The sequence below is a fragment of the Centruroides sculpturatus genome, unplaced genomic scaffold, assembly GCF_000671375.1.
Source record: "Centruroides sculpturatus isolate CEXI.00-Female unplaced genomic scaffold, Cexi_2.0 scaffold599, whole genome shotgun sequence".
NCBI lineage: Eukaryota > Metazoa > Arthropoda > Arachnida > Scorpiones > Buthidae > Centruroides > Centruroides sculpturatus.
This window is the reverse complement of record NW_019384829.1, coordinates 418,617-442,977: the sequence shown is the minus strand read 5'-3', so window position 1 is coordinate 442,977 and position 24,361 is coordinate 418,617. Positions and strand designations below refer to the sequence as shown.

The following is a 24,361-nucleotide window of genomic DNA, read 5'->3' as shown; positions in this document are numbered from 1 at the left end:
ATAAGTGCCCTTTTACTTGATGTCCCTAATGCAGTTTTAGTAAGTTTACAATATAACACATTTACTTAGTGTCCTATTGCATTTTCTGCTAGTATTTCGCATGGCATTTAAAATTTTTGTTGTGAAAACGTCTTAGCAATTGTATCGCCAGTTTTCTAGAATAAAAGGGGTGATCCATCTTCCACATATTCACTGTAGACTTACAATTTATTTGCAAGGTAAGCATTCATAATCATATTGATGGTTACTTATCTGCCCATATAATCTACTAGTTACTTTAGTACTATGACAAAGTTTGAATATAAAATTATAAAGTTTTTTGAAACAGATCTATTATCATGGAATTTTAATTGACACAGAAAGGAAATCAAGTTCTACTATACCAAGTATAGGGAAAATAGGGATAGAGTGATTACCTGGAGTCTACTTTGCCATCAAATGCAAGGCATTCTTGAAGACACAGGAAGATAATATCATTGGAGAGGTCCCACAACACTGCCATGATTCTAATCCTCAACAAGCACAGGCAAACATTTTAAAGACTACGATGAAGCAAGACGTGAAGGCAGTTGGTGCAACTCCGAGAAATGTTATGGGAAATATTTTACCAGAAGTAAATAGAAATGTTTTAGAACACTGACAAAAGCAATCCTCATTCATACAAAGTCTTTCTAAACCTTAAAGAAATTATTTGTTTTATAAGCACAATGTAGCATAATAACGATCACTTGGCATGGTTCATTTCTTTATTTCAACGAAAATTGAAATAAAGAAATGAATCATGCCAAGTAATCGCTATTATGCTACACTGTACTTATAAAACAAATAAAAAATACAACACGGTTTCAAAATATGGAAGAATGGTTAAAGAAGCTGCTTATATTTCTAATCCAGCTACAACTGATTTTCCTATCCCAGAGAAGCATGCTGACCTCATTTTGTATATGAGAGCTGATGACCCAGAAAGAATACAGTAGAGCATCGTTTATCCGAAAGCCGGTCAACCGAAAGCATTCCAATCGGCAAATTTAAATTTCCGCTAGTGCTGTGGCACTGCAACCTTTGGCTATGTCTTGGGCTACTCCAATATTTTTTTGTTGGTGTGTTTTAGCTGGCAGCACTGGCACTTTTGTGTGGTGTTTTTCTGAGGACTGTGTGTCATGCTGAATCAAACGTTTTTTATATTAGATTAACTTCTAAAGTATAAGTTTTTTTGTTTTTATATTTTTCAATATATTTATTTTGTTTGTACAAAATAATGAATTAATTTTTAACAATACAATAGCCACGATTACTATTATAAAAATTTTCGTTAGGCTTAACATTGACGAAAATTGAACGTGAAGCGACATGCAACAGAGATAAATTTCAATGTGGGATAGGTTAATATATTTTTTCGTATGTAATCGGTTATCCGAAAAATAAGTTATCCAAACAACCGCAGTCCCCAATTGATTTGGATAAAGAACGCTCTACTGTATTGGCAATTGGAAATGATGATCTGCTCTCAGAATTAGACAAGGATGTCACTTATGGAGACAGAACATTTGATAAAGCACCTAGCATGTTTTATCAGCTGTATCCATGGCATGCTAAAATTGGCAATTCATATACACCATGTATTTATTTTCTTTTGCAAAAAAATAATATGAATACATATAACAGAATGCTTCCATGTTGCAACAATTGCTGCCCAATATAACACCACAAAAGATTCTGCTGGAGTTTGAAAAAGCATGTATGTCTGCTGCTCAAGTTGCTTTTCCACAGCAGAAGTAAAATAATGCTGCTTTTACCTTTGCCAGTGTTATTAGGGAGTTCAACAGTGTTGGCTTAAAGGAACTGTAATAGTCTGATATTAACATAAAGCTGTAACTGAAGTCCCTACATGCTCTCTCCTTTGTACCAATACCAGATGTAATTACTGTCTTTCACCAACAAGCTGCCACATTTCCAGATGAGGCCAACTACAGTAAAGTCCTCACATATTTCTTCTCAACCTACATCAAAGGAGTTGAAGGAAGATCACCTCTCTTTCCAATTAGAATATGGAATCATTTTGATGTTGCTGCTGAGAGATGTCCTATAACTACAAATTGTTATGAAGGTTTTCACAATGTCTTAAACCCATTGTTTCATTGTAGTCACCCAAGCATTTGGAACCTATTAGCTGAATTAAGATGAGATATAGCTTGCCAGCAATTATTATTAGCCAATGCCCATATAGGTCATCCAGAAGTCAGAAAAAAGATATATGTGCCCTTAGTAATCAAGTGGCAATAGCTGTGCAAGAATAACAAAATTAAGAAGATAAATTGAGGTTTTTATGCTGAATGGCCAACCTACAATGATTAATTATATACAGTAGAGCATTGATTATCCAAATCAATTGGGGACTGGGGTTGTTCGAAAAATCAATTTTTCAGATAACCGATTATGTACGAAAAAATATATTAACCTATCTCATGTTGAAATTCCTTCAAATCCTGGCACGTCCTTAAGTACCCTCTCATGGTCACACCAGTGCTGCCAGCTAAAATACACATCCAACAAAAATAATATTGGAGTCGCCCAAGACATAGCCAAAGATTGCAGCACCACAGCACTAGTGGAAATTTAAATTTGCTGACTAGAAAGCTTTCGGTTAATTGATGTTTCAGTTGATCGATATTCGGATAATTGATGCTCTACCGTATGTATTATTTATATATTTCTTTTATATTTTGTTTTATATAGCTATTTCATTAATAAATAGACATGACATTTAAATAATTCCACAAAACTTTCAAAAACAACAACACAATAATATATTTCAAATAAATACATTGAGACAATAGATATGACAAATACAAATGTTATATTTTTCCCCTGTTCTGTTTATTCTGATTACCAATTCAAAACATTACTGGATGTATTCTAAGTTTAAAATTTTATTTAATTTTTTTCTCTTTGGTTTCTCCTAGTTCACTTTTTTTATAATTGTATTTACAATAAATTTCTTCTAATAGAAAGGAAACAAAGAAAATGAGAAAAAAATATTTGTAATAGTATCTTCAAAACTACATGCTAATAAGCATTGTAATAAGTACAGATTTCATAAAAACTGCATAAACAAAGACATGGAAAGCTGTTTAAAATAGGAATCTGTTTCATATTCTCAAATACATTAGTTTACTCCTACTGGGATACAAAAGTTTTAACAAAACTACTTTTTAAATATACATCTAAGATGTTACTGATAACAAAATAAAACACATCTTTTAATGTAACATTTATTTTCCATAAAGTTGATTATTTAAACTTTAAAAGTTTTTTAAATAAATTTTAAAGTGAATTTGCATACATAAAGTAATTACTGTACTATATTTTCGTTGTCATTTCAGAGTTACAGAGTATACACCACAGCTGTGAAGTTGGTACAAAACACTTTGATTATGACTCCTTTACTTATATATCAATATAGGATATAAATAATAAATTGTTATCTGTGAAATAAGATATTTTACCATATATTATTTGTATTACAACTTAAATTTATTATGAATCACTTTGTCCATTTTTATCAACTGCAATAACTCAAGAATTGCTTATGACTCTGACTCAACAACACTGGTGTACACCCAGTGCAGATTTTATTTCAGTTCCAACAATTTTTTAAATTTGCAAGTTATATGTCGCCAAGAATTATCGCCATGAAAATGCAGTATGTGAATTTTTGAGAAATATACTCCAAGAAAATTATGTAACTCTAAAGTGGTTAATTGCCATAAAATATTATATTCATTCTTATTAAAGTAAAGTAAACAGTTGATTACAAAATTAAATTTTATTTAATGACAGTAAAAAAAACTTATATAATTTAATTTTAATAATTTTTACAATTATGTAAATACAGTAGAGCGTCGTTTATCCGAACCAATTGGGGACTGGAGTTGTTCGGATAACTTATTTTTCGGATAACCGATTATGTACGAAAAAATATATTAACTTATCCCGTGTTAAAATTTTTCTCCGTTGATAACTTATTTTTCGGATAACTGATTATGTACGAAAAAATATATTAACTTATCCCGTGTTGAAATTTTTATCCGTTGCGTATCATTTCGTGTTGAATTTTTGTCGATGTTAAGCCTAACGTAAACTTTTTAAAATAATAATCGTGGCTATTGTATCATTAAAAATGATTTCTTTATGTTTTACAAACAAAATAAATACATTTAAACATATAAAAACAAATAAAAATTATACTTTAGGCTGACTGGAATTCTTTCGGATAACTGACGTTTCGGATAAACGACGCTCTACTGTAAGATGATCACTTATTTTACAAAATCAATTTATATTTAAAATTAACTTTACTCACTTCTACTGTGACTCCATTTGCTGGATTCAGCAGTTCCCGAATTTCTTTGACCTCATCTTCAGCAATATTACTGAAGTCTAGAAACTCAAAACCCTGCAAATAAAAAATATTCTGTCAAATAATCTGAAGAAAATTACAAAACTCATATTATTATTATTTTAAAATGTTTGTTGTGTAAGAAGTTTGCATGTGCAGGAGCATAGTAATATATATAAATGGACATGTGTGTCCCTATATTTCACTTTTCAGCAAAAACTGCACATCGCACACAAATGGTGTTTGTATTTGGTAGTAGCCCCAAGTCTCCATTCGTGCACTATGGTGGTTGCGTCTCGATAGCTAGAAGGGTGCGGGAGATATGGGCTTGAAAGTGGTTGAAAGTGGAAGATTTTCTATTTTGATTTAAAAAATTTTTGAATTTAAATTCGAATTGGTTCGATTATAGAATGATTGTAAATGTTCCAGAAAATTGATCAAATTGAAAATAGTTCGTTTGACTGGACGTAAAAATTCTCTAATTAGTCTGGAAACGGGGGACCTAATTCTTGCATTCTGTGAAAACAGGTAAGATTGGCTATAATGTAATTATCTTAATCTTCACTATCGTTACTTTTTGCCCACAAATAAAAACCCAGCGAAGTGAGTCCTTGCAGCTATATTCTAGATTACTTAGAACAGTCTTTTATATATAAAAAACAAAAACTATATTACATACAAATGTACAAACAAATAAAAACCCAGCGAAGTGAGTCCTTGCAGCTATATTCTAGATTACTTAGAACAGTCTTTTATATATAAAAAACAAAAACTATATTACATACAAATGTACAAACAAATAAAAACCCAGTGAAGCGGGTCCTTGCAGCTAGTATAATATAAATTAAAACATAATGTTAAAAATAATTTAAATTTTCAATTCTCTAGCAACTCAAACTTAAGATTAATATCAACTAAATCAATCAATTCTACCATAAAATTACTACTACTGAAAATTAAAATAAAATGATAAACATTTCTGAAATTACACATATCTTTATCTATGAAGATTGTTTAATTTTTTTACATTGTTCAAAGTAGTCACCTCTGACTGACTGCTTTTATCAATATAAAATGAAACATTAACACACCCTAAATTTTTTAATATTTATTCTAAATCAGCACAAATCTAATCAACAGAAAAAACAATTCAAATTTGTTACATTATGACATATAATTAAAACTACAAATTAAAAATATTAAACTGTAAAGCACTGATAATAAAAAAATAAAACAATTAAAAACTAAGTAATTAAATAATTACAATCTAAAAAGAAACTTTCTAAACATTAACATCGAATTTTACAAAATTTTAATTAAAATTCCTTATTTTTCTTAATTAGAATAAGTCTTATAACATTATACAAACTCCAGAAGAAAATCTTTTAAAAATACAAATACTTTCAGTTATTGAAATAGTGACCCTGAGACATCAATAGGTTAGAGTAGTGCTTCTCAAAACTAGATGCTATGATATCTATTTAGCAGGCAATAAAACATTCAAATATATTTTAGACAATTTTTAAAGCCTTCAATTTAAATACAAAATAATCACAATAAAAAGAAAATTTGTTTCTTATAAATTAAATGCTAATTTTCCTTGACATTAATAAACAGTGTAATGTTAGGCAAACATTGACTGTATGTTGGCACTTCTTAATGGCTTAGAAAGTACACTACATAATCATTAAAAAAATAAAATCCATCCAATGAACAAAGTGATAATACATATAACCTTATACAGCTTTGCAGTTAATTTCTGAAGCATAATATTTTTGGTCCACCATAGGGCCTTCAAGTGGTGTTCTATTAAATATTTTTTTGGTGTGATCCGAGTTCAATTTAGCTTTCGATTCTAATTGTTCCAATTTCAAATGCTTCTATTTTCGAATTTATTTTATTTTTTATTTTAATTTAAAAAATGTGCACCTTCATTGGCTGTTATAGCACCAGGTCATACATAGCCTATCATACTCTGAAGAGTTGTTTTTCATCCTTAAAATTGATTGACAGGCCTTGGCAGTCTGCTTTAAAAATCTCTAATGCCTCCAGACTCCATAGTTGGTTTATATGACGAGTTTGCCGAATCATTGTCACTTGTTGTAGTTCAGGTGTAATGCCATTTTCATTAGCATATATAGCTAAGGTGGTAGTGCTTTTCCTCTTTTCAATATCCGTTTTGTGTTCATGGAGGTGTTGTTTGAGTGATCTTTTTGTAGATCTGAGTATATCAGATATGTTGATGATATTTTTATAATTTGGCGAGATAAATCCACCATTCTAGACTTCTTACAGGCAATCAACCACAATCCCTTCAGTCTAGTATTCTGTCTTAAACAGGGCAACGCCCACTCCGCTCAATTCCTGGACTAACAAACTGGGATGCCTGTCTACTCAGGTCTACGGGAAACCCACCCACTTCCATATCTTCATTCCAGCCTCATCTCACAATCCTTTCACTTTCAAAATGGCAGCTTTCACAGCCTTAATACAGAGAGCATTACCCATTCATCTAGCAAACAGGAAACAGAAAAGATTCCTACTATCACTCAATACGCCACCCAGCATGGCTACTCCCTGCACACTATTAGGGGACTAATCCACAATTTTCCAACACCACTTCCATCCAGCTAAATAAATCCTCTCAAGAAGAAACAAACTTCAAGACTGTCACCTACAAGTCCCTTGCCACATTTTACAAAAAAATTGCACAAGAAAACAATGTCATTTGGCATTCCATAGAAGTCCAGCTATTGCCTCTCACCTCCACAATGCCAAAGATCGTCCCAACAAGAACCACCTGCCAGGCATATACAGTATCACCATTATTGACCATCGTTACAACAGCCACATACAATACATAGGTGCTATGTCTCACCCGTTACATATCCATCTCAAAGAACATCAAACAGCTATCAAAGCCAGCTACGCTTCTGACCCAAGCATCCAGGTAATTTCCATCAGATGCACCTCTTACATAACAAATGTAAACTCCTTTTCCCCCCACCCTCCTCTCTTTTCATGTCATACACTCCTTCCGCTATACACATATTCAGCATCCATTGCATTCCATTTGAAAATATAGGAGTTGAAGAAGATCCATAACAGTGATCAAAAACATTAGTCCATATTCCATCAATAAAGTGCTTACTGGGATTTATTTTTTTATGGTTCCATAGTCCATTTTAAATTTTACTTTCATAGTTGTATTATGCATAGTAAAATTGCTAACGATCAGAAATAAATGGTCAAATGGCTATATGGCTAAGTTGTCAGATTACTGCTATGAAAAACCTGGAAAACAAATCCAAGCAGAATTTTCATGCCAAAGATTCCTGGAATTTGTTCCCAGGAATTTTTTGGGAATGGTATGTTCCAGATATGTCAGGTCCTGTCTATCTCCACCAGCTGCAACGTTATAAGCTTGGCCAAGCCAATCATGTGTTTTTTTTTTATTTAGACTCTGGGCACTAAGAGGGTCTAAAAAACCCTGTTAGTGCCCAAAGGATGGAAAGAGTAAAAAGAAATAATGGAAATGACTGTTTTCTTTGTAAATATAGTGAAATAGGTAAGTGAACTTTACAGGTATAACTTTGCATATATATATATTTATTTATTGACAAGTTTTAACTAGTGTTTTAACTTGTTATAAACTAAATTTTAAAAAAATTTATGATATCTTACATTTACAACAAATGTAACATAAATTATACTTCTAATTAAAAAGTCAATATCTATTTCAAAAATTAAAAACAATTCTAAATAAACATTTATCATGCTATAACTGTTGATAATACAATGTAAGTACAACATATTATAATTCTTTTGCATTTACTACATACGTTTTTGTTACTAAGTCAAACGAACTCCGTAATTAATTGGGCTATTAATATGCTATAATTACTAATTTGAAACTAGGTAATTTGGTACTAGAGGTAGATGTTGAGTGCCATCTCTTATCTAAATTAATAATTATAATAATTAAATTATTATAATTATACTCTTCTCAAAATGCACTTTCAAAAATAACTACACTTTACCAACCTTTAATATGTAGTCTATTGTATTTACATAATCTAACATTTTCAGTCAATGAATTGACCTTCATCAGAACCGAACAATTTTTCGATTTATGAAGAACAAAACCAATTATAAAATGTTTTTAAGTTTAATTAATTAATTAATTAAAAGTTTTCTCAATGCCTATTGCGCAAGTCTAAAAATAGATAAATAAAATCTACAGACTGAAAAAGTACAAATATATGCATACACTAATTATACACATAAAAAATTGATAAATTATATACACATAATTTATTTATTTTATTAAAGGTTGCGTATTAAAGGTTGGTAGAGTGTACTCATTATAACTATTAATTCAGATGACGTGGTGTTGGGTTATCGAATGTGCCAATTTATTAGATGATGGAATTATTTCAGGTTTTTTTTTTTTTCATTTCCCTGGACACAATTTTACATATCTTCGCATGTAAAACTGTACAAATCCATCTTTTATGATTGTTTAACACACAATTTCAATTTTTCCAAATTATTCGTGTCCTTTGTTGGTTTGAAACAAGAACATACAAATCTTACTTTGTGCTTTGTACACTTTTATCTATATCTACTCTATAACTATATTCTATATATTTTACATATTAAAAGCAAAATGTTCCATCAACACCAACCAAAAGTGAAAGCACAGTTTAAAAATAAGTGATATAAATAGACTCAACTGACAGCCTGGATGAAATATAACCAATTCAATCAGGACAGACAACTACTACTTAGCCACACTTTCCAAATTATTGTTTCAATTGATTTGATTTTAATTTTAATTAATTAATTATTTTTGATTTTATTTTTAATTTTTGTTTTTGTTTCAATTTCAGTATAAAGGCCAGTNTTTATTATTATTATTTTTATTTTTCTATTTAATACATTTTAAGTTGTTATTTCCGTGATGAAATACCAATACATCATTTAAACAATTCCTAACAAATTTACAAAAATTCGAGAAATAATCTTAGAAAAATAAGAATGAAACGAAAAATTGCAAAAGTTTTTAATAAAAATCTCACATGCTTTTAAAATAATTTAAATATTTTTGAATATAATCGATTAACGTTTTCGAATGTAGTAGGAATTTTGAATTTTATTTAAAGACAGCTTATACGATTTTTATTTTGGTTGCTATAAATAATCTTGCAAAAAGTCGATTAATTCGAATAGTGAAAAGTTTGAACACGAAATAATATTAATTTTTTAATGGTTTTGTAAATAATTTATAGATTGAATTTTTCATTTAATTAAAGTTTTGAGATTTTTCAAAATTTAATTTATAAAATAAAATAATCTTGCCGATCCGTTGCTAGTAAAGGGTTTTAATACAGTCGGAAAGCCAATAACATATCATACAACCACCAGAACCGACTATGTTATTGGTTTGCTTATCCAGTTGTATTAGAGACGCTTTACCTGATCGCCTGTTAGTTACGGGTTCGAATTCCATTTTAGCAACATTATTACAACAAAAATTGTAACATTATCATAAAAATATTACAATTTTCGAAATTAATTTATTTCTGTTCTGTTTACTGCAAACGAAATTTTGAAATAATTTTAACGTTCTTGATTTATATAGCTCACTTCGCGTTTCTCTTTTTTAAATTATTTATTTTGAGTTTAGATGTATAAAATAAACATTTTTATATTATTTTGATTTTATAAAATTGATACAAACCGATTTTGAAATCCTCATGTCGTAGTGAAATTGGAAAATCCTTGAAACTTTGCAATACGAAATTTGAAATAAATACAGTAGAGCCTCGATTATCCGACCCAATTGGGGACTGGGGTTGGTCGGATAATTGAAAAGTCGGANCTGTCACCTACAAGTCCCTTGCCACATTTTACAAAAAAATTGCACAAGAAAACAATGTCATTTGGCATTCCATAGAAGTCCAGCTATTGCCTCTCACCTCCACAATGCCAAAGATCGTCCCAACAAGAACCACCTGCCAGGCATATACAGTATCACCATTATTGACCATCGTTACAACAGCCACATACAATACATAGGTGCTATGTCTCACCCGTTACATATCCATCTCAAAGAACATCAAACAGCTATCAAAGCCAACTACGCTTCTGACCCAAGCATCCAGGTAATTTCCATGAGATGCACCTCTTACATAACAAATGTAAACTCCTTTTCCCCCCACCCTCCTCTCTTTTCATGTCATACACTCCTTCCGCTATACACATATTCAGCATCCATTGCATTCCATTTGAAAATATAGGAGTTGAAGAAGATCCATAACAGTGATCAAAAACATTAGTCCATATTCCATCAATAAAGTGCTTACTGGGATTTATTTTTTTATGGTTCCATAGTCCATTTTAAATTTTACTTTCATAGTTGTATTATGCATAGTAAAATTGCTAACGATCAGAAATAAATGGTCAAATGGCTATATGGCTAAGTTGTCAGATTACTGCTATGAAAAACCTGGAAAACAAATCCAAGCAGAATTTTCATGCCAAAGATTCCTGGAATTTGTTCCCAGGAATTTTTTGGGAATGGTATGTTCCAGATATGTCAGGTCCTGTCTATCTCCACCAGCTGCAACGTTATAAGCTTGGCCAAGCCAATCATGTGTTTTTTTTTTATTTAGACTCTGGGCACTAAGAGGGTCTAAAAAACCCTGTTAGTGCCCAAAGGATGGAAAGAGTAAAAAGAAATAATGGAAATGACTGTTTTCTTTGTAAATATAGTGAAATAGGTAAGTGAACTTTACAGGTATAACTTTGCAAATATATATATTTATTTATTGACTCTTTCCGTCCTCTTGGCACTAAAAGGATCTCTCTTTTCCCATGTCTATCATGGATTTGGCCAGACTCATAATGGGATCGGGTGATGAGGGTCGTGGCCTAACGTATCCGAGACCTATCATCCGTGAAAAATCCCAGATATGTTCCTAATCTGCACTTGTAATAATAATTACTTTATTATAGAAAAACATGACACTTTTCTATTTTGACTTTCCAAGACATCCGACGTGCTTCACACAATGACTGACTCTTCGCCGTATCTATGTCATACTTTTAGAATGTCGACCACTACAGGGGTTCCAGAACTGGGAGGCGATGGCTACCCACTTTTTCCCCTGCTAAAAATCAAAAAAGGTTAAAACGTAAATCAGAAACACAATTTACACAATTTTTATTTAGTTTTTCTGTGTGTAAAAAATATAAGGGTTGTTTCAGAGCTTAATAAATAGATATATTTAATATAATATCAGTTTTTAAGTCGGCGCTGACCTCCACTAAGAATTTCTTCAGCAGCTCTTAACTTCACAATTAAGATTGAGGCATGGGAAACGTCAGGATGTGGAAACCACATAGCGGAAGGTAGGAGGAGGGGATATTATTAATTCTGTCATTACTCTCGAATATCGATTCAGAATCATATGAAGATTCGACAAGTTCACCAGAAATATCGATGTCTTCGAAATTACTGTAATCCTGTTACAGGTTGATTTTTCTCACAGCAACATTCCAAGTTAGGTGACGAAAGACTTTGTCGGGATAAAATCGTCCGACATACGATTTCCCGCACTTTTCCGTATTTTCAAACGAACGACGGTTGTCACCATGGGAACGCCGATCAGACAACTTCGGAAACTCGACCCGGATTGGCTGCAAGACATCGTACGACCAGCGGACGTCTTGTAGCGCTTCTAAGTGATTGGTGGAATTCCATTTCCCTCAATCCGTATAAAAGGATTGAGTTTAGGCGGGAAGTTTAGTTCGGGCTATAAATTTGCTTGGATTCTCAAATTCGTTAAAAAAACTTTGGCGCGAAATTCAACCGCCATCTTGGTGTGCTCATTTCGTTCCTCGATTTCAGTGATTTTAAGAAACTCTTTCCTGCGACTTTCGTCGACTTTACTACAGAACCTTATTCTTTAGCTTCTGGTCTTCCTCTTTGATCTCTTCTCTGCCCAGGTAGGAGCTTTCCTCTTTCTTTCTGCCGGAGTGGCTAATCCTCCGGACTCGGTAATGGCGTCGCCCTCGCGCGAGCGCCTTGGAAAGCCACCATCGGGATCGGAAGCACCCACTACCTATGACGAATTTAGATTTATTTCTCCTCTGTCGGAATTGGAGAAACTCTTCTCCATCCGTTCGTCNAATATAGTGAAATAGGTAAGTGAACTTTACAGGTATAACTTTGCATATATATATATTTATTTATTGACAAGTTTTAACTAGTGTTTTAACTTGTTATAAACTAAATTTTAAAAAAATTTATGATATCTTACATTTACAACAAATGTAACATAAATTATACTTCTAATTAAAAAGTCAATATCTATTTCAAAAATTAAAAACAATTCTAAATAAACATTTATCATGCTATAACTGTTGATAATACAATGTAAGTACAACATATTATAATTCTTTTGCATTTACTACATACGTTTTTGTTACTAAGTCAAACGAACTCCGTAATTAATTGGGCTATTAATATGCTATAATTACTAATTTGAAACTAGGTAATTTGGTACTAGAGGTAGATGTTGAGTGCCATCTCTTATCTAAATTAATAATTATAATAATTAAATTATTATAATTATACTCTTCTCAAAATGCACTTTCAAAAATAACTACACTTTACCAACCTTTAATATGTAGTCTATTGTATTTACATAATCTAACATTTTCAGTCAATGAATTGACCTTCATCAGAACCGAACAATTTTTCGATTTATGAAGAACAAAACCAATTATAAAATGTTTTTAAGTTTAATTAATTAATTAATTAAAAGTTTTCTCAATGCCTATTGCGCAAGTCTAAAAATAGATAAATAAAATCTACAGACTGAAAAAGTACAAATATATGCATACACTAATTATACACATAAAAAATTGATAAATTATATACACATAATTTATTTATTTTATTAAAGGTTGCGTATTAAAGGTTGGTAGAGTGTACTCATTATAACTATTAATTCAGATGACGTGGTGTTGGGTTATCGAATGTGCCAATTTATTAGATGATGGAATTATTTCAGGTTTTTTTTTTTTTCATTTCCCTGGACACAATTTTACATATCTTCGCATGTAAAACTGTACAAATCCATCTTTTATGATTGTTTAACACACAATTTCAATTTTTCCAAATTATTCGTGTCCTTTGTTGGTTTGAAACAAGAACATACAAATCTTACTTTGTGCTTTGTACACTTTTATCTATATCTACTCTATAACTATATTCTATATATTTTACATATTAAAAGCAAAATGTTCCATCAACACCAACCAAAAGTGAAAGCACAGTTTAAAAATAAGTGATATAAATAGACTCAACTGACAGCCTGGATGAAATATAACCAATTCAATCAGGACAGACAACTACTACTTAGCCACACTTTCCAAATTATTGTTTCAATTGATTTGATTTTAATTTTAATTAATTAATTATTTTTGATTTTATTTTTAATTTTTGTTTTTGTTTCAATTTCAGTATAAAGGCCAGTTTTAAATTTTTTAAATTTAATCATTATTTTTAGTTTTAATTAACTGGCTACCTAGTTACATATAAATACAGACAAATACCCAGTGCACCAATACGCTCTCCAAAGATGAGCTGGTCATGCTGGCTTATCAGATTTTCTGCCATACCGGATGCAGTGTTAAAGGAATTTCACTGTATTTTGTAAATTAGCCATCACTGATTCTCTAATATCTTCAATATTTACTTATTTCACTGTTAGTATTATGAGAAGTTAACTGACTTTCATTATCACTCTTACAATTACATTCTACTCAGTTATAACAGGAAAAGATTTTTCATAGTACTAAAGAAAATATTCTTCATAATCTGAATTCTTACACTGAACCAATTTATAAGTTCCAGGAAAAGAACTTCAGAATGAGATATGAAAAATACACATCAAACTCATGCCATGGACCAAATCTGTGAGACTACCTAAATTTTAACTTGTGAAAATAAAAGTTATTTGTCTAGAAGTAGCAAGAACACTACAACTGCATAGCACATATTAACTTAAAAATACATAAAACAAGAAGCTTTAACTTTATACCAGCAATAAATCCTAAAAATAAACATTTTGAATAGTCTATATCAGCAGTCCCCAACCTTTTTATCGCTGCGAATCGGACAATGTTTGATAACTTTACCACAGCCCACTGAGGGGTGACGTTGATTGTTCATATTTTAGACTGATTTAATTTAATAATTTTAATTTAACTGTATTTAAACATGCCTTCAAAATAAAATACAGTTACACCAAAAAATGAATATAATGTGATTTAACATTTTAACTCACTAGAACGCTAAATCAATGAGAACCCTGAGCTTGTTTCTTTGCAATGAGACAGTTCCATCTGTGGTAATAGGAGACAATGACACCCGAAGTGTGTTTCTTATGTCTAGTTTATTCCGTTGTTCTGTCATCTATTAAAATTCGCACAAAGCTGAGACAAATACACCATAGTAAATAAAATGGAAATAATTTAATGTTCCTTGGGCAGCCCGGTACCATTTGATCCACGGACTGGTACCATTCCGCGGCCTGGGGGTTGGGGACCACTGGTCTATATGACTGTACAACATAGTTAAGAATTAAGAAGGGAAAAAAGTTTTTATTGAAAAAATTAACATGTATGCTTTCTTTTTACTTTTCGATTTTAAATATAAAAAAATTTAATATTCATCTGTATGAATAAAACCAATTTTGTAAATTTATATACTTTACATGGTTGATTAAATTCATTTTCTTTAGCACAGTTTGACACCTAGAATTGATGTAAACAAAGCTAGGCTCTAATACTTGTGCAATCAAAAAATGCATATACATGTTCAAAAAGTAAATTATAAAACTCATAATGTTTCTCAAGAAAATTTAAGCAGTCTACACTACAACTTTAAGATCAGTAAGTTATCATGAATTATACTACAGTAGAGTCCTGAAAACTCGGCACTCGATAACTGGCAGTCCAGATAACTCGATCACACCCTGGCAGGGCGAAAAAACCCCTAGTTAATTTTCATTATAGACAGCTTTATGCCTCAAAGTATTTTTCTGAGGTCTGTCTTATCAGGTAAATTACTGTACACTGTATATTCATTAATTTTCATTTTCATGTAGTAACGGCTCTATGTCTTCATAAAGTATGTACTTTTCCTTTGTTTAAGGGTTTATTTGGGCAGTTTATTCTGTGCTGTATTCTCAAACAAACAATACATACAAGTACAGTACAGTATTTTCTGAGGAAACACTCGTACTTATTCTTTTTTAACCCCATTCCCAATAACCTGGCATTTTCACAAACTCGGCCATCCTTCGGTCCACATTAGGCCGAGTTTTCATGACTCTACTGTACTAAAAAATTAAAGGAACTGAAAGGCAACTACCAGATAAATTGAAACTGCTAACTTTTGAGCAACTATCTAAAGATTGTCAGCTAACTTTAACTAGAGAATTCAAAATAAGATTAGAATGAAAAGAATGGTACAAATGAAAGAATATACAAAGTAAACAAATTGTTAAAACTAAGAAAATCTCTAACAGGAAAACTTATTTTTGAAAATATTTATGCAACAATAACAATAAAAAAGTGCTGCCAAATCATCTTTTAAAACTATTCAATTATGCAATATATTTAAATTTTGAAATAAAAGCTGACTTTTAAAAATATCCTAAATTCAAAATATAGAATTCCATAAATCAGATTTAAATTTAATATTTTTCATCATTACAAATATAAAGATATTTAACATATTTTAAAAGTGCCAGTATTGGAACAAATACTAAATCAAATTAGTTTTAACAGGTAAAAACTGATCAATTAAAACTATTAACACATGATTTAAATGTTAACATCTTGAATCCGTCACTAAACAGCTGTCCTTAGATATAAATTATATTATCAAACTGTCTATATATCTGACCTAACACTTTATCTATATTATTATAATTTTTTATAATCCAATTCCTAAATTTAAAATTCAAAAACATAATGAGAAATATGTTTATTATACTTTTCTGTCAAACATTCAACTTAATAAACTAATAGAGAATGTCTACTACTACTTTATTTATCAGTTCCTCTTTTACTATTAAAGTTTCAGTCCAGTACTTGTAAAAATGCAATTTAATTTAAGCATTTTTAATTTCTTTTGATACATAAATTTAATCATGTCTTCAAATTACTTTGACCTTGTATTGTCCTTCAAACATTTTTCAATTTTTTTTATATATGACTGAGTGGTATTAATGCTTTATGCTAAAGATCATAAATGTCTATACAATTACAATAAACAAATATTCATATACAAATGACTACTTGTAATATTTACTTCAGTAGAGCGTCGTTTATCCGAAGGTCGGTTATCCGAAGGAATTCCAGTCGACAAATTTAATTTTCGCCAGTGCTGTGGCGCTCTAATCTTTGGCTATGTCTTCGGCTACTCAAATATTTTACGTTTTTGATACTAAATTAACTTCTGAAGTATAATTTTTTATTGTTTTTATATTTTTCAATATATTTATTTTGTTTGTACAAAATAAAAAAAATAATTTTTAACCATACAATAGTCTTTGTTAGGCTTAACATTGACGAAAATTCAACGCGAAGCGACACACAATGGAGAAAAATTTCAACACAGGATAAATTAATATATTTTTTCGTACATAATTGGTTATCCGAAAAATAAGTTATCCGAACAACCCCAGTCCCCAATTGATTCGGATAAACGACGCTCTACTGTATTTGTAATGAAATTCATATTTTTGTTTTTATATTTTCAAAAAATATTTTATCAATTCATTACATATTAATGCATTTTATTTCCACTGAAAGTTTTAATGCAAAAAACTAAAAAAATCTTTGTAATAAAATATAGTTAGGTGAGCTAATAAGGTATAGCAACATGAAAAATTTATTGCTGTTAATTAGTTATATCTTTGAAATTAAAAGAATCAATACAGTATTTTGACTGTTCATTTACACAGATGATTCTCAAATTATGCAAAAATGTTCCAAGTCATGCATATTTTAATTTCACATATCTTGAACAAAATTTTGCCATTTAAACTAAAAGTAGGCTAAATGCCATAATTGAATTTTGCAGATGTGAATTTAACCCTACTAACACAACATAAATATAAATAATGGGATGCACTACAATAATAGTTCCAATAAATAACATTTAGTATAGATAAAATGGAAAACAGTTTGGGTAAGCTGAAATTAAGAACAAAGTGGTTTTTCTGAAAAAAATTAATTCTTGAAAGTTTTTCAAAAATGTGAGATGATAAAAAAAGAAAAATGTAAACTGGCAAGAAGAAGCATCAATGGCTAAAGAACATAATTGTACACATGTCATTTCAATTATAAAAATATTTTGAACAATGTATATTGATTTTTCTACCATTTTATTTTAAAAATATATATTTCAAACACATAATTTGAGAATCCACTATAATATTAAAAGATCAACCATTTAACACAAATGATAATTTTTTGCAACTCTATTGCACTACTCACTGCTGCATGAAGTACCAATACTTTGTCACTGTGTTTTATGATTTTGTATTATTTTCCTTCTTTAATTTATGTAAGTTTCCTGCAATGTTTATGCAGAACAGAGCATTCTGATCATCATAAGTACTGTACAAATAACGCATTTAAAAAAACATGCATGGATCATAGATGACAAGTAACTTTAGTGCAGCTCATGAATACTGCAAAAATATCTGGTTGTTGCACTCCATTTTGAAATTTAGCCAGAAATATCATTGTAAAAAGATTAACTTCAATTAATTTCCTGTCAATCTAGATCTCATTAGATTAAAAGTATCAAAGACAATACGTGGTGACACTACCAAAAGAATACTATCTCTCATTTTCCTGATTATTAGTGGTCAGATATGAAATATCATGTATTAATTAAAAACAAAATGCAACACTGTTGTATTTTCCAAATTTTTCATTATATCTGAAAAAGATCAGTAAAAAGAAATAAAACAAACCATTCTGGAAATTCTCCTAAACATACAATTTTAAAGTGAACATTAAACAGCGAAACATTACAAATACAGTCAACCCCCATAACACTGTTGATTATTCTGTTTTATATGAATTCCATGTTGTACGAGTCACTTAGATTTTACAAAAACTGTGAACGGCTCACGTATTTGTACTTGACATTTCCATAACTGCTAGACTAGATTATTGAACAATTACAGGTGGCACTGCATGTGGTACATGCAGAACAGATCATTCCAGAAAAGCATGCATGTGGTACCAGTACATGCTTTTCTGAAAGGACCTGTTTACATTTTAAGTAAGTAAAGTTAGTTGCATAATATTTTCTTATAAACATTAAACTAGTAGATCAAACTATGAATTATTTCAGGAATGTTGCCAATAATAAGTCGTTTTACAAAATACAAATATTTATATTTGATTGTTTCTTCAATTTTTTTATAACAATATTTCTAACAATCCATACTGTTTTAGAATCATGGGTTAAAAGCAAAATAATTTTCATCCTCATTTTACTCCAATTTTTCTGAATAAGTACTGAATAAAATGTTCTAATATAAATTACAGGTAACCTCCGTATAACATGGCACTTCTATAGCACGGATTCACTCTGACACGGTTCGAGAATTGGGTATAACCTTCGTACAACATGAAATGTAATAAATTTTTACATACTTAAGTAATAATAGTTCACGAAAATNAAATTTTTTAATATTTATTCTAAATCAGCACAAATCTAATCAACAGAAAAAACAATTCAAATTTGTTACATTATGACATATAATTAAAACTACAAATTAAAAATATTAAACTGTAAAGCACTGATAATAAAAAAATAAAACAATTAAAAACTAAGTAATTAAATAATTACAATCTAAAAAGAAACTTTCTAAACATTAACATCGAATTTTACAAAATTTTAATTAAAATTCCTTATTTTTCTTAATTAGAATAAGTCTTATAACATTATACAAACTCCAGAAGAAAATCTTTTAAAAATACAAATACTTTCAGTTATTGAAATAGTGACCCTGAGACATCAATAGGTTAGAGTAGTGCTTCTCAAAACTAGATGCTATGATATCTATTTAGCAGGCAATAAAACATTCAAATATATTTTAGACAATTTTTAAAGCCTTCAATTTAAATACAAAATAATCACAATAAAAAGAAAATTTGTTTCTTATAAATTAAATGCTAATTTTCCTTGACATTAATAAACAGTGTAATGTTAGGCAAACATTGACTGTATGTTGGCACTTCTTAATGGCTTAGAAAGTACACTACATAATCATTAAAAAAATAAAATCCATCCAATGAACAAAGTGATAATACATATAACCTTATACAGCTTTGCAGTTAATTTCTGAAGCATAATATTTTTGGTCCACCATAGGGCCTTCAAGTGGTGTTCTATTAAATATTTTTTTGGTGTGATCCGAGTTCAATTTAGCTTTCGATTCTAATTGTTCCAATTTCAAATGCTTCTATTTTCGAATTTATTTTATTTTTTATTTTAATTTAAAACTTAAAATATGAGATTAGTAAAAACAGTTATAAGAGGCATAACATAAAATTACATTTATTAGCCAACATTGTCTTTTTTATTTAAAAAACACTAAGTTTTCTGAGATTATTAAAATTATATCATAATAAATAATTATTTAGAGCTATACTAAATTATAATTTAGAATGTTTTCCATTTTAAAACACATTTGATAATCCAGACCTTTTATTCTTTTGACTAATAATGACAGTATTGCCAGCAGATGGAATAACCAAATGTTTAATGATACATAAAATTAGAACGGGGTCAAATCATAAACAATCTATCTTGAATAGTTTAAAAGTCGTAAAAAGGAAATTTAAATATAGTTGATGGGTTCTAACTTTGATTAAATTCATAAGAAAGTCATCAATTCTTAAAAGTAGAACATTTTCTTATTGATAAATGAACACATGATGATAAAAAACAAAACTTTATTTCATAATTAATGTCACATAATAGGCAAAATGCATTCTGAATTGTATATCAATCAGTGTGTGTATAGCCTATATACATACACACACACTGCTCTTTGGAATTTCAAAATGGGTGGTGTAAATTCCATATTTGTGTAGTAATTAATTGTCCAATTCTGTGTTGTATAAGTATTTCTTTCTTCTGGCTGTGTTAAAGTTAAAATATTTACCAAAATTCCACAATATGGAAAAACTTTCCCAAAACAAAACCCAATGAAAAGGAAACCAGCCTAAATGGAAAAAATTCTTCGGAATGGAGAGATTTTCTATGTTAACAGACAGTTCAAAACAGAAACCTGCCAAGCCAGAAAAAATATTCAGTACCGTGTGATTTTGGTTTTCACAGGTGCAGTATATTTTATCTGGCCCACAAAAAAAGAGCTAGAGAAGGAATGCTGGTAGGATTATCATTTGTACTGAATACTGTATACACAATAGATATTTTTTTATGCAGCCACATCAATATTATCATTAAAACAATAATCCACAACCACAGCACACTTATCATATCAGTAAATTATATCACATGCACACAGTGCACACTGCACAAGTCCAACAATTAAGATTGAACAGTGATTGAAATTAAATATTTATACAGATACAAGATTTATGTTGTTGTCCTTATTTTCCATTTATTGACTTGGCCAAAACAAAACTGATATTTGTGCAGTAGAAAAAAAATATTACAATAAGGCGTGTGATGAAGAGCATATTCAACTTGTTATATATTTTCATTTGATGACTAGCAATGCTCATGTGCAGTCAATACTTCTGTCTACACATCAAAGTAATCACACTGACTTGTTTGAACCAAGCTTTACAACTAGATAAGCTAGCTAAATTTCATTTCAGTTAAAACTTTCAAGTCAATACTATAAGTAGAATCTGTTTATTGTAATCATTTTAGAACTTGCCTATACTGATTATAATAAGTAATTGATAATATTTATCAGCGTAATCAAATAAAATTACAATTAGTGAAAATTCTGGTTTTATTCACTAATATTAAAGGAACATTAAAAAAGAAATAATTAAAAAATAAATAACTAAGATTTATTATGCTAATTATTAACATTGTTACAATTATAAATACTATTAACTTAGGTGATTTGGAACATGTTACTTCTGATAAAATTAAACTGATAACCATATTCATATTTACAATAAGCAGATTCTATTGTATTAAAATTAAATGATATTGCCATAAAATATTTACTTATTAATTAACACATATTAAATGATAGTATGTATTGATATATAAATGTTCATTCATATCTAATATAATTATTCAAGGTTCTTTTATGAAAATATTTTGATATCTACTCTCTATGTATATAAAATATTTAGTTTAAAATTGTCACACTTTTTCCATCACAAAAAATAAAATAATAATAGAAATAGCAGCACCAGGAATCAATTACTTCTTACAAAATTCTTTAACAAGTTAACAAAGGTTTGTGGGGTAAGTGAGCAAATAAAGTGGGCAAAGCTCTAGTACATACATAATTTCATAGTACAGTGGAACCTCGCTTAATGAGCACCTCGCACAACAAACAAAACAAATTGTAAAAAACGACTTGCTTAATGAGCAACGTTTCACATAATGAGTGACAAAGAGAGGGAAAGTCCCAGATTGTGCACATGCTCCATCGGTCTGTGTTTAGCACTCATTCTGCTAGCATCTTAGTGTCACTTGTGATCAGACATTTTCCAAACTTGTGTTCAGACATATTATGTATAAACATCAACAACCATAGCCCATTATATAATAAACATGCAAAATGATATGCTAAATTCTTGGGCTATGTAAAGGTGGTAATTAAATTTTAGAAATGTCTAAATTAAAAATTATTTATTTATAATTATTAAATTTAATATGAGATGGAAGCATAACTGCCTACCTCAAGTCAAATTAATTAATTTATAATATTTAATTATAGCCTTCACATAGCCCAAGAATTTTTCATATTGTTTGGCTGTTTATGAGAGACATTTTTTTGAGTTTTGTTCTCTGCAAATCGAATTCGCATTCCAGGTTGGTTCATTTCACACTAGAAGAAAATGATAAAAATGATTCATAGTCCTTATAATGTATATTGTATACATTTTTTTTTTTTTTTGAATAAACATAATACATAAAATATTTTGGTATTTTTTTCAGCTTGGAATGCATTATCATATTTTACATTAATTTATATGGGAAAATTTGTTTCACTTAATGAGTGTTTTGCATTATGAGTAAGATTCCAGAACAAATCATGCTCATTAAGCAAGGTTCCACTATATATAAAATATTTCACTTGTTTGAAAATTTTTACATTATTAAAACTTTTTTAAGAACATTTACAATTACTCTTAGTAACATTTAAAACAATTATTTTAATATTTACAGTAGAGTCTCATTTTAACAGTTTGTGGAACAATGGATTTCTAAGAATAATGGATTCTTTTCTCATGACCCTCTAAATCATGAAATTTTCTTTTAGTGGAACTGTAACTCAGAATAACATATTTTTTCTAGCCCTATCTATTGTAAACTTTACGTTTTTTCAACGTTTAGTTAATATTTGAGTGTTTCCAGGAATTTGTAGTTTGATGATGCACTTGTTACATCTAGGATATGTAGAACTGAAGAATTGTACAAAAAGATTCGGCAAGTTCATACAATTGAGGGGGAGCCACCTAGTGAACATTTTGATGCTGGTCCAAGCTAGCACTGAAATTTAGCAAAGCCATCACAGTGGTGTTATAAGCTTGATAGGATCCAGGCAAATATAAATTAGGAGGTCCCATGTATAGTGTTGACTTCAAACACTTTTCTTCAGGGATAGTTTTTGGGAGGAATCCACCAGTATTCTTGTTCATTTTTTATCCCAACCTTTAGAGTTAAGTTTAAAATGCGATTCTACTGTATACAGTAAAACTTGTATATTTTTCTCATTTGATGAGTTTCCATTTTGAACAGGTTTTTTAACACAGAAAATCACTGTATTCCAGAAAATTTTTGTGTTTAGGCAAGTTTCTGTTTTATTAAGGTTCTGTTTTGAACAATTTTACTGTATCTTACCAACAACTAAATAACCTTTTCTTCTTTTCCAGCATGCATTAAATGTACTGACAAATGTTTTTGGCCTATTTCATAGGCCATCATCAGGTCAATAACTTAAGATAAAATTCATGCTTGATGTTTGGGATGCAAAGATATTCTATGAGAGAAACACATGTCAGTATGCATTAAATTCTTGCTAGTAATGAAGATTTTTATTTATTTGTTGGTTGAACTGTTTCTAGTTTTATATATAGATATATGTACTATTTTAAAAGTATTAACTCATACTATTAACTCTTGTGATTATGTTTATCATTTCATTAGGCCTAACTAAAGTTTATTTAGCAACTATTAAAACAATATACATATGACTGTTTCCAAAAATAAATCTGTATATTTTTATTAAAAAAACCATTACATTTTATGTATAATTTAATTCATACAGAATATGAACAAATTATTCCTTGAAATTTGATTTTATCAACTAATATTTATATCAGACTGAATAATAGTTAAAAATACAACAAAAAATATATTATATACATACAGGTAACCCCCGTATAACACGGTACTTCTATAGCACGGATTCGCTCTAACACGGTTCGAGAATTGCTACCATCCCCCGTATAACACGGTACTTTTATAACACGGATTCACTCTGACACGGTTCGAGAAATGGGTAAAACCCTCGTACAACATAAAATGTAATAAATTTTTACATACTTAAGTACTAATAGTTCACGAAAATTATTATTTTCGTGAACTATTAGTACTTCAGTGTGTAAATTTTCTTTTCTCGTCTCCAT

At 29.8% G+C, this 24,361-nt stretch overlaps 1 protein-coding gene across 1 annotated transcript in view; it reads right to left on the bottom strand.

Annotated features, from left to right (window-relative positions):
* Positions 1-24,361, bottom strand: part of LOC111630082 — a 46,501-nt gene that overhangs the window by 16,464 nt on the left and 5,676 nt on the right. The window contains exon 2 of the mRNA XM_023374106.1: positions 4,364-4,456. Within this exon, the coding sequence (XP_023229874.1) occupies positions 4,364-4,456 (93 nt within the window). The remainder of the gene's footprint in view (positions 1-4,363; positions 4,457-24,361) is intronic.